Raw genomic sequence first — 12,749 nt, forward strand, 5'->3', positions numbered from 1 at the left:
TGAGACTGTGAAATTGTTGGTAGGAGCTGAAGTAAAGGTGAAAGCACCAGAGCATCCAGAACCTAAATTCACATCAATCTCCTTCTAAGATGCTAATGACTAGGAGTAAAGGCTGACAGAACTTAATGTCCATGCATTCAATATTTATGGCAAACCTAAAAAGCAACCATGTCATGTTTCTCCACTGCAGGTTTCCCCAACGGACTAAATATGACATTCAAGTGTGCAAGTAGGCCATGTTTTCCAGGTGTTCAGTGCATTGACCTACGGCCACCCTACACTGGCTATGTCTGCGGACGATGTCCACCAGGTTATCACGGCAATGGACGTACATGCACGAAACAATCAAAGCATAGCAGTAAGTACTTTTTGAAACATTGCTGTCAGTTCTTCAAATCAGTGGAAAGCCTAAATGAGACACTGGATTATTATTTTTTTTGTTGAATTATAATATATATATAGCTCCTTTAATCAACAAAAAACTAAACAATATAACTTTTTCAAAGTTGTTGCATCATCATGAAGTCTTAAATTGCATTTTAGCTTTGTTTAAAAATTCATCTGTCACTGTTTTCCTCTTCAATCCATTCTTAATCCTCCTTGTTTCATCTCCCAAAAGCACAGAGCTCCAGTAATTAGAGAAAAACATAACGAATAGGAAGCAAGGCTGTCGTAATCCTCAGAACGCGACAGGTGCTTTGATACGGTTGATAACTAAGACCTGGAAACGTCTAATGCTCAGTCATGCACAGGCTGCGGCATGGTGGTTGCTGACCCACAATGTGTTTTTGGCTGACGGGAATAGGGAACAAAAAGAGACAGTAAGGAATTAGGAAAAGAATATGTAAACTCATTTAGAGAGGGGATGAGGAGAGGAAAGACAGTAATGAAGTTTTTTTTGAACAGAGTAAGAGTTTTAGTTATTTGGTCTTTGATTCTCTTTTTATATTTGAAAAGCAAAACTACCAGACTGCATCTTATCCTTTCTTATCCCAGGAGTACAGAATGTTACATTTCACTCAATGGAAATGTTGTTAGACTTTTTAATCTGTTCTTTTGCTAGAAAAATCCCTCAAATACATGTTCCTATGTTGCAGTATCGCAGCACGACGGTAAAAGCCTTCAGAGCTGGGTAATGACTTTTAATACATTTTCCTTGTGAATGGGCCACTGCTGGAATCATTCCTAATAGTGCCGTTATCAGAAGTGAATCCATGAGCAGCCACAGTGGGAACTAGAAAAGAAACAGCTTCATTCTGCTAATTCCCTCATTGTCGCCACATGCGGCCCAGATTCCTTCACACTCAAAAACGGCAGTGTGTCTCTATTGTTAGCATTGCGTTTTGTTGTATTGCGTCTTTGTTCCTTGCTTGTGGATGGGGGACAGAATAAATCTTGTTGAGCGGCCAAAGCGTCTATATGTTGTTTATGAGTAAATATACCAGCATCACCAAAGGTTTTAAGCTAGTACTGAGCACTATTTCATCATAACTGCACTTTTCTGGTGGTCTCATTGTGAAAAATCTTCAAAGGGCTGTTCAAGATCTCCAGAGGATTTTGTGTCAATGATAACTGCAGAATACAGTCAATCTCTTCCTTTCATTTTGGTGTCCTTGTTCTTTTTTTTTTTGCTTGGTAATGAGCCTTACCGTGCCTTGCTGTGGCTGACAAGTATTTTTTAAAAGCTGAACTAAAAGTATTTACTGTTTATATGCTTGACAAGTTGCTTGCCATCTTGCGTAATAAGTCCTTGTCCTCTCATCTAGCACCCCGCTACTCACCGCAACTGACCCAAGCCAAGAACAACCTACCCCATGTCTCCCACAGTGTTCCCCATCTGCACCTCCCTGTCCTTCCATTCAGGCAACCTCAGAGACGCCTATCCTCATCAGTGAGGACCCCATACCATCAGGCCACCTCTCACATCCCCCACCTGCCAACCTTTCCACCTGTTACAGGGAAAGGGGAGTTGGCAGGACGCAAACCTGCCTCAACCAACAGCAGGGATAGACTCCTCTCTGGCTCTCACAATCAACTGAAAGTTCTTCCAAGTCCAGAGGAGCGAGATGCTTCATTTAAAGTCTCGGCACATGGATTTGCGGGAGTCACGCCTGGAAAAGTCACTTTACCTCACACTTCGAGGCATGTCGAGGCACTGAGGCAGCAATCCAGTCAGGCCACAGTTACCCGATCTCGACCTTTGACTCCTCCAGACAACCAGCAACCCCTAACAGCAGCCCTAACTTCCCTCTCCTTCTCCTTCTCGGAGACTGAGTTCTCTGCAGATGGAGGCATTGGGGCTGGAATCCAAGACCCATACGAGACTCAACCACTGCCCCAGGGGAGCTTCACCTACCTTGGTGAACAAAGCAACACCCAATCTCTGGATAACCAACCAACTCTTCAGAACCGTAAACACCAAAGCAAGAGCAGAAATGTGGTTCTATTAGAGGAGAGAAGCTTCACCTGTGCAGATGTCCCTTGCTTCACAGGTGTCCACTGTGAGCTTGCAGGTGACGGGCAACCTAGATGTGGTCGGTGTCCTTTGGGGTACACTGGAGATGGCCGAATGTGCAGAGGTACTTTTAGATGTATAGATTACTTTTTTTGAGTTTGTCCTGTGAGCCCAAAAATAGAGACTTATCCATCACATACATGGCTGGGCAAAAATTACCTACTTACACTGTCAGAAGTGTATGAAAATATTGCATCTTTAAGTATACAACATCACTTAGCAGTACCCTAGATATTTATTCCTTATCCACCCCTAAAAAGCGCATATTAGTTCTAGGGATGGGCATTTTTCGAAAATATTGCATTCGAATATTCGGGCTCATAAAAATCGAATATTCGAATATTCGTTTATTTAAATGACGTTTAATGTAAAAGATGTTATTTTTTAAGTTTAATTTTTTTTACGTTTTTGTCACCATTTCTGGACAAGCTTACGATTAGGCAATATACACTACAAGCTTACAATATATGTTTTCTTTTAGTTGAAAACAGTAGGCCTATGTGTAAACAAAAATATAAAGAGCAAAAGCATTTAAGCTCTAGCAGCGCGAACGGAAAAAAAAACGGCTAATAAAGCAGACTGCGCCAGATATCGTACAGAACGTACACATACACTCAAGTCAGCATATGATTATTGTGTTTATATTGTTTCACGTTTATGTTGAGAAAAACAATAATATCCACATGCAGGGGCCCCGGTGCCAGCAATTTATGCTCGAGTGAGAAAACGCGCTGTGCTGACGTTTCAGAGACACAAAGCACACTTTGCGTTTTCTGTTCTTAAACTTGTCTCCCTCAACGAAACTTAAAGGAAGTATATGTCTCAAAATCATTTTGCTATTAGATAAGTTATCATCTCGGATCACGCGGGGTCCAGCTGCGTGAGCTCCATGAAAGTTGTGAATGCAGTGATGGACAGCTGCCTTTCCTCATTCGACTGCTGTTTGGATTTCATGTGATTTCTCATTGTGGTGATGATATTATAACTCAGATTAATTAATTAATTTGATCAAAAGTAATTCCATTTTGTAAGATCATTTAGTAAGATCATTTTCAGGTAATTCCAAACTTCGCGAGGCAGACGACAACATTATGTCATGAAATGCACACAACTTGTTAACACGCTCCACAGCGCCACCCAGTGCATTTAATTATAACTGCGAGTTAGTGCTTCGGATTTATCATGGATTCACTGCATTTATGGCCAGCAAAGCAATGTTGTAAAATTCTAATAGTATTTTATTTTTCGAATAATAATTACAGATCGAATATTCGAAAATTCGTGCACACCCCTAATTAGTACCTTATAGTAGTATGTACCCTTAAAGATACTACTAGGGGTAAATAAGGTAGCTAGTCTGATCTGAACTACCAATATTTATATAGTAATTGCCAGTTTTATATGCAATAGGTCAGTGAACAAACTGTGGGCATGCCGTCTGAGGTCTAAACTACAGAAAAGTATGCAGCATGTCGAGTTTTAGACTGACAACTGACAGTAACTGCAGTAAACAATAAGCTCATTCCCCGAGCATGCTCTAGGCATGAGGAATAAATACATTCCTTGAGCTCCATCCCGTGGGTTCATGAACCTGAGAAAATTAGGAGCACAGGGTGGAAGAATCACTAGAAACATGTTTGCTATTGTAACCCCATGATATTGCATTTACTCAACAATGATTACTTATGCATTCATGGATTATTTTCAGGCACTGTTTTCAAGGTATGAATATGGTGTGAACATGCACAAAACAGTCGCAGGTGTCTTGCATTGAGCGCTACAAAGCAGATGGCAGTGGATCTAGCTTTTTCATTAAACATGCGGTGAAAGTTACCCAACTATTCAAATCAGCCCTGCAGTTTTCAGAATGCTCGAAGGAAGAACTTGGGTGAATCTTAAAAAGCAAGCATTATCTAAAAATATAACACTGGCGTCACCTTCACTTTTACAACAATTCACTTTAATTTAAAGTGAAAGGCACACATTTAAAATAGGTACAGTACATAAAGAATCTGTATATACTCTTGCTTCCTGTGCTTCAGGCCGCAGATGGAGGCAAATATGTGTTTGCGTGCTGATGGAGTGAATCTGACCATGTGTTATTTGTGTTTGCATGCCATTTGTGCCCTCAGCCGTGTGCAGACATGCCTGTGGTAGAAACATGGAGTGTGCGGCCCCCAACACGTGTCGCTGCAAGAAGGGATACAGTGGCCCAAACTGTGAAATAGGTCACAAACAAACACACACTTGTTTACAATATTGTGAATATTGTACGATCACACAAACCAACACTTGTATGGCAATTGGATTCTCACAGCTATCTGCAATCCAGCCTGTCTGAACGGAGGAAAATGTGTCGCGCCTGATATATGCGATTGCATGTCAGGTTACCACGGAGAGACCTGTGATAGCGGTAAGTACGTATTCCTGTGTTGATGTGTTTCCTATTAAACAGAAGGTTCGGACAGGACACATCAAAGGGCTCGTCTATGGCCGATGACCTTTTGTTTATGAACCATGATTGGCTATCTTTATTGCTAGTTGGCAGTCAGGTGGTATTTACAAATTTAGTAGGAGACATCTTTATTTGTATACGCCTTTTGTGTTCAGGAAAAAGACTGAACGTTTTACATTTATGTGGGTTAATAGTGTGAACTAGTGTGAAGTAGCATGAATCTGCAAAGATGTGCCTTTTTCCCTTTCCATAAAGAGGCAACTGTGCCAAATAATCTGTGCAGCCTTGATGAGTTATGTGTTAGCTGTTTGCTTTGTGTGAAATATGACTGTATTTTGTGTGCATTTGGTCGTATGAATATTCCTGCAGCTCTCTGCAGTTCGCCCTGCCTGTACGGAGGCACCTGCGTGGGTCGAGACACCTGCTCATGTCCCTATGGTTTCGTAGGGCCCAGATGTGAAACCAGTGAGTCCCAATAAATCATGTTTGCTTGGATTTCATATCCATGTGGAAGTTAAACATAAACTCTTACACCCCTAGTGGTCACATGAGACATTACATGTGTTTTGGTTTCAATTACTCAGTGGTGTGCAACCGTCACTGTCAAAACGGAGGGAAGTGTGCATCACCGGATGAGTGCGAATGTCTGGCGGGGTGGACGGGACCATCGTGCGAGACAGGTGAGAGTGTGTGTGGTTGGCTCCCAGAGGGACCAATCTCTTCTCACTAAATCCATCATATGTGTGTGTGCTGCTTCCTGGTGGCATTTAGCTGTTGTAGAACCTCTATCTGTTCATTTTTCATTCCGTTCTGGCGGCTCAGAGAAAACACCAGCCATTATTCCAGCCTGATGATAACTTTCTCTCGTCCACCTGAGAGGATCAATTACTAGCCAGCTCAGAGTAAAAAATTTAGTTTTTATTCACATTAATAACATTTTACAAAAAACAATATACATCAACCCAGACTCTCCTAACAAAGCAAAAAAGGTGAAGCAATATAATGTTGGTATGTGTTTTTAGAACAACACAAGCGTTGCTTATTGGTGTATAAATGAATTGGCAATGTTTAAAAAGTTTACACTTACACTTTCATCTCATATTTCAATTTTATTTTACTTAAAGGGTTAGTTCATCAAAAAATTAAAATTATCCCATAATTTACTCGCCCTCATTCTTTCTGCCAAACACAATCGGAGTTATATTAAAAAATATCAACTGAGAATAGTAACTGAGATTTTGAAGCCCAAAAATGTGCATCCATCCATCATAAAAGTAATCCATACGACTCCAGGGGGTTAATGAAGGCCTACTGAAGCAAAGCGATGCGTTTTTGTAAGAAAAATATCCATATTTATAACTTTATAAACTATAATCACTGGCATCCGTACAGGAGTCTAGTTCTGGCGGAAGAGTGACCTCTGACCCGACGTATGACGTAGGATGTTGGAGTAGTGTAAGCTTAGTAGATGTAAGAGATGCCTCTAAACATTTCCTCCGACACTTCTTTTTAAAAATTCTCGTTTTACACTTCTAATTCGTGACCAGTGTTTGTTTTGCTTCCGCGTTCGTCAATACGTCATAGGTCAGAGGTCGCTCTTCCAGCCATTACCAGAAGCCAGTGATTATAGTTTATAATGTTATAAATATGGATATTTTTTCTTACAAAAACGCATTGCTTCGCTACCATTCACTCCCATTATAAAGCTTGGAAGAGCCAGGATATTTTTTAACACAACTCCAATTGTGTTTCGCTGGAAGAAGAAACACACCTATGGCTTGAGGGTAAATTATGGGATCATTTTTATTTTTGGGTGGACTATCCCTTTTAGCTTTATTTCAATGAACACATTTTTTATAGTAGTAGAACACTGACATATTGATAAATATTATAGGTTATAATTGTTTATTGTTACATTCTACACCTAGCCTGGAACTAGCTTCTGAATAAACAATATTGTAGCATGGCATGTGCAATTTCAATATAAGAATTTCAAAACGTTTTTTTTAAAAGTGAAAGTAAATAACTTGCCATTTTTAATCATTAGTAGGTCAGTTTTAGTCTTTTTGAAGACCTAAATCGTAGTTTTTCAAAAGCAGAGCTGTGATTTTGACCTCACAAACACTCACAATTGTGAGATTTGATCAGAAAACAACTGCCTGGGTTTCATTTATGTTTTATTTAATAAATGTGTTTGTCTTTAGCTCTGTGTGACCCCGTGTGTCTCAACGGTGGAACCTGCGTACGGCCGAACTCCTGCACCTGTCAGCCTGGTTTCTACGGGGCTCACTGTCAAAACGGTAACGGCTTTTCTTTTTGAATCAATTTTCCTGGTGCATTGCCTTATTTTTGAGAGCTTACAGAAGCCAGAAATCAATTTCTTAACAGCGTAGGGGTGAAGCATGACTACTGCACTTTAAAACGATAAAATGGACCAGCCCTAAAAACCATTTGGATTCTATTGAAGTCTTTCACTCATGTCATAGCCTTAGATTCAGGATGTTTGATGTGTATACATCGATTCCTTCATAGCAGCTCCATGTGGTGAGGAATGATTCGCTTAATGGCTTGAAACAGTCATCTGGTAAAGATGTTTTTGTTAATATGGAATGACTCTAATGTCTGGGTTGCTTCAAGTCTGGGTGGAATGTAGAAGCTTTTAGAGTGCGTTTTCATGGTCATGTCAGATTTGCTGTCGTTTATTTCATTTTACAGCCGTTTGATGTATCCATCATCTGTTCAAAGAACACAGGTCTGATATTAACTCATCAAATGTTGGACGTCTTACGCACTTCTCTTTCTTTCAGCCGTGTGCAGTCCACCCTGCAAGAACAGCGGCCACTGTGTACGAAACAACATCTGCTCATGTGTGGAGGGATATTCTGGGATGCGCTGCGAGAAAAGTAAGTGCCGTCTTCCTGACGTGTTTACAAAGGACTTTTAGGACCAGGTGTCGGGTCAGTTTCACATGTATAACCTCAAACCAAGCTCCAACCATGAGCTTAAAGTTGTGTACTTCCCCCATGTGAAGCACATAACATGATGGGAGTGAAATCAAAGCATATGGAAGAAAAGCATAGAGTTGTTGATCAAAATTGTGCTCTGGGAGCAAAGATCAGACATCACTTGAAGAGTTTACATTGAGGAGGAAAAGAGATGAATCTGAGCAAAGATAGTGAGTTATTTAACTGTGAGAGTTATGAAACATGGGATCAGGACTGGATTCATTAATTTGGTCACGTTATATGAATATTCAAATTAAAATAACATTGAAGAACTGTTGGCAATGTCCTTATGATGAGGTCAAGTGTAAAAGAAAATCCAAATACACTTCACACAACAGACAGTAAACGGCAAATTCATTTTTGTTTTTAAATACAGAGGGAATAAAGAAAACTTTAATAATAATAATAATAATAATAATAAGGTAAAGAATTTAATTTATTAGGTAAAAAAAGAAAAGAAAAAATAAGTAATGATTAATTTATTAAGTTTGATTCATAAAATATTATTTATATGTATAATTATATTATTGATGTTATAGTTATGGTATTATTAATAAAAATAAAGAATTGAAGAAATGTATAACTTGTTAAGAACTTGAATAATAAAGCATTAAATATATTTTTTTAAAGTATTATTTATAACAATAACTGTTATTATTATTATTGTTATACTCATCTTTTATAATAAATAATACAAAATAAATCCATAACTTATTCATTTATTAATAATAATCACTACTTTATTAATAATCATCACTTTAAAAGTATTTATAATAATAAGACGCATTTAAAAAATCACAACTAATGAATAATTTATTAATAATAAAACGTTAAAAAGTACTATTATTAATTATACTATTATTATTAATATTATCAAAAAAAATTATATTAATTTTTTTAATTATTTAATACAGGAAATGTTTCTATTTTTTATTTATTTTATTCAGTATTTTATTATTGCTGTCAGAGTTTAAATCAGTATTTCAGCCACATCTTGACCAATCAAACTCTAAATTATGGATTGGATTATCTGACTGCAAAACCTGGATTCACTTACTTTACCCTGTTGGTCTGAGTAAATCCAAAGCTTTACCTTATTCCCATTCCTCCACAGGTGTGTGTGAACCAGTGTGTATGAACGGAGGGCGATGCGTCGGACCAGATGTGTGCGACTGCGCGTCAGGCTGGAGGGGAAAGAGATGTGATAAACGTGAGTACCAAACCTAATCCTGAAAACGACCTTGAAGCGACCTCCTTACCTCATGTTAACAAATGTTAAAGTGTGAAAAATTCCAGTTTACACATGAGACCCATCAGTCACAGCAATGTCCTCTGACCCCAGTGACCCTGAGCACGCGGTCCACTCTCCCAGATGATTTAACTGTGTCTTTAAACATAAACATCTCAGTTGTAATGTAATATTTAAAAGGAATTAGAAGAATTGTAGTTATACAACATAGAATACACACTTCTGTCAGGACCACTATCGTCAAATACGATTGACAGTTAGCATACAGTTTGGATTGGCGGTATCGCCGGTATGGTTCTGTTCTGGGCAAGAACTCCTTGCACATCCATTCAGCCTAGCATGGATAAGAGCAGGGAGAGCAGCGATAACCAAACAAAACAGAACCAACATGAATGTATTGCAGATATCATTAATTCAAGATTTTAAAGTACAACATAATTCAAGAATGTATTCTGATTCAAGGGGAATCACAATGCCAAATCCTGACTGACGAGAGGACGAGCTGGGGATGGAGGAGGGTAATAGCTCCTGAGAAACGCGATAGCTGCTGATAATACTGAAGGAGCTTATATATGGATACAGTGATAGGCGTCGTATTCCTATAGGTAGACGTGGATCAGCTGAGAGACAGCGGATGCAAGCTTGACTAACGTGACCTGCCAGAACTGGCGCTACGCTTGATGTGTGCTGCTGGTTTGAGCCTTGTTTCTCTATTTGTTTCTGTTCCGCCAGCTGTTTGTCTGCAGAAGTGTTTAAACGGAGGTGAATGTTTGGGGCCGAACACCTGCCACTGTAGTCCCGGCTGGAGGGGGAGTCTCTGCCAAATCCGTAAGTGATTCCCATCCCAAATGTAATCGTTTCACCACAACCACACCACGGTGAACCTCAAAAGACTCGTTTGAGTTCTCTGTAAAATGATCTAAATAGCATCTCTTCTGTTCCTGTGCTCTGCGGTTGTTGGTGATAAACAGAGAGATCATCTGTGTTTCGCAGGGTAGTAGGAATTCACGTTTACTACTGAAAGTAAAGCGCGACGGGTGTCATGAGGGTGTAAAGCGCGACGGGTGTCATGTTCTCATGAGGGTAGTAGATCGGGGACAATTTGAAATGGCTTTTCCTTGAGCTTGACCTGCGTTATTGAAGGAATAGTAACTTTAATTGTGGTACTCTTTGGAGTATTTGGCCACGTACACATTGTAAAGTTTAAGGAGTGACAAATGCATTTAAATATGGGAGTGAATCCCCTAAATTATCGTTCCAGGTGTGTTGTACGTTTTGGCGTTCTCATGTGTTTGGCATCCATCTACTTTTGACAAAAATAATATTACAGTGACCAAAGGCTCATTATGTTCTGCAATGTTAACTAATTTCACAAAAACTTTTTTTTTTTGTTTAGAAAAACATGCACTGTTTATTAACAATTGAGTTTAGTTAATTCGTCATTTTCCATTTTTTTTTCCATTTTACGGTAGGGGGCGCTATTACGCATCTTCTTAAAGAGGAAAGAATCTCCGGATGAAAACACCGGCAAAAAAAACAAGTGATAAAAGTATTGCTTATGCACGTTGTAGTCTTTGAAATTGTTTAAAAAATATATATATATATATACATATATATATACATATACATATATATATATATATATATATATATATATATATATATATATACACATATATATATATATACACTACGTTCTAGTCTTTGATTTTTTTTTATCAAAATGTTGTCTTTTTTATGAAATTTACCCACATTCAAGAGAATAAAGATATTCAGATATTCATATAACAAAATATTCTTGGGGCCATTAAATGTTTGTGAAAATGATCAAAAACGCTGGTGGGGAAAGAGTTAATAAATAAACAAATAAATAAAAATGTAAAAAAATATTTATTTCTTTAGGAAAAACATGCACTAAGGAATTATTTACAATCAGACAAGGAATATTTACAATACATATTCAATATAGTTTTTTCTTTCCGGTATCATTTGTATGTTTTTCATTTCTGCCATCAAATGTGTATATTCCATCATTTTCCATGTACTAACCGTAAAAATGGACAATGTGACTTACATTTGCAATGTAATGTTCTGAATCAACCATCAAAAATGTATATACGACTTAAAATATAACTTTTTTACAGCAATCTGTGAACAGAGGTGTTTGTATGGAAGCCGATGTGTCCGACCAAATGTGTGTGCTTGTAGAAGTGGCTACATGGGAACTCTTTGCTCTAGAAAGGTAATTATAAATAAATAAATACTTTTTTTTTCTTTAGAAATATATATATATATATATATATATATATATATATATATATATATATATATATATATATATATATATATATATATATATATATATATATACACTCTTAATAATAAAGTTTCCAAAAGGCAGTTTTCGTGAACCATTTTTGGTCATTTAATAAATTAAATTAAATTATAAAGAAACTTTTGTGCAATGGAAAGGCTCCATGGATGTTTAAAGCTTTTCATGGAACCATATGCCAATAAATAACCTTTATTTTTAAGAGTTTCTAATTATTTTACAGCTTCCTGTCCAGAGAGGATAAGGGAATTGACATGAGGTGTCATTGCTGCACTGAGGACACTGGGCCCATACTTTACTACTTATTAACCTGACAGGGTTACAATATCGTTTTTCAATTTGTAAATATCATATCTGAAAATATTAATTTATGTATAAGGTATAATATAATGTTTTTTCACGCTTTTCAAACGTTACTATATTTGTGAAAATGATTCCTGAAATAAATGAGTGTATTTCACGAAACATTTTTTGGCTCTTTTGACTTCTTTCTAACATCCACTCACATTTATGCCATTCCGTTTAGTGATGCAGAAATGACACGCTTCACCTCTAAATGACCTTTGATTTCTGACGGTCTTTTTTAATGCATTGCAGTTTAAAGTTATGTTTGACAGAAAAACAATCTCTCTTGTTATTCAAGCCAAGGCACAGACAATTTAGCATCCTCTGCCATCCTTCCTCCGACTACGTGGCCTGAAACTCAGTTGCACTCTATTTCTCTGAGGACGTCCCCTTTAATGTGACTGGAATGTTAAAAAAAACACGTAAACATGCTGTTTGTGTCACGCCTGGCGGAGCGTGCAGTGGCTGCAGTTTTACCGCAAATACAAACAGACATCTCGGTGACAACACAAACAAGCATCTAAACTAATTAACGGCCATTGATGGCGGCCATTAATGAGTCAGTCGCAGATAGTTCCTCTCATGCATAGCTAATAATCCAGCTGTTCGTATACGATTACCTGAGGTGCGCAAAAAGAGAGAAAAGGACGGTAAACATTAAACAACTCGCTGTTGTTTAACGCTTTCAAACTGTGGTTTGAAAGGGTTGCAATGAGGCCGATTAGTGTTTGATTTATTGAGTATGAATAACTATATAAAGCACAGACTACCATTCAAAAGTTGGGTGTATTTTTGGAAAGACAATGTTTATTATAGCAAGGATGCATTAAATTGCTCATTTAGAATGT

General features: G+C 37.8%; 1 protein-coding gene across 1 annotated transcript in view; it reads left to right on the forward strand.

Moving 5' to 3' along the window:
• The window catches only part of LOC307169495 (von Willebrand factor D and EGF domain-containing protein), a 64,709-nt gene extending 52,684 nt beyond the window's left edge, over positions 1 to 12,025 (forward strand). The window contains exons 21-32 of the mRNA XM_079890168.1: positions 191 to 358; positions 1,767 to 2,579; positions 4,648 to 4,743; positions 4,833 to 4,928; positions 5,340 to 5,435; positions 5,555 to 5,650; positions 7,175 to 7,270; positions 7,778 to 7,873; positions 9,090 to 9,185; positions 9,957 to 10,052; positions 11,369 to 11,466; positions 11,780 to 12,025. Of these exons, the coding sequence (XP_079746294.1) occupies positions 191 to 358; positions 1,767 to 2,579; positions 4,648 to 4,743; positions 4,833 to 4,928; positions 5,340 to 5,435; positions 5,555 to 5,650; positions 7,175 to 7,270; positions 7,778 to 7,873; positions 9,090 to 9,185; positions 9,957 to 10,052; positions 11,369 to 11,466; positions 11,780 to 11,800 (1,868 nt within the window). The 3' untranslated portion in view covers positions 11,801 to 12,025. The remainder of the gene's footprint in view (positions 1 to 190; positions 359 to 1,766; positions 2,580 to 4,647; positions 4,744 to 4,832; positions 4,929 to 5,339; positions 5,436 to 5,554; positions 5,651 to 7,174; positions 7,271 to 7,777; positions 7,874 to 9,089; positions 9,186 to 9,956; positions 10,053 to 11,368; positions 11,467 to 11,779) is intronic.
• Positions 12,026 to 12,749: the final 724 nt, after the last annotated feature.

Source organism: Squalius cephalus, assembly GCF_949319135.1.
Source record: "Squalius cephalus genome assembly, chromosome: 13".
NCBI classification, from domain to species: domain Eukaryota; kingdom Metazoa; phylum Chordata; class Actinopteri; order Cypriniformes; family Leuciscidae; genus Squalius; species Squalius cephalus.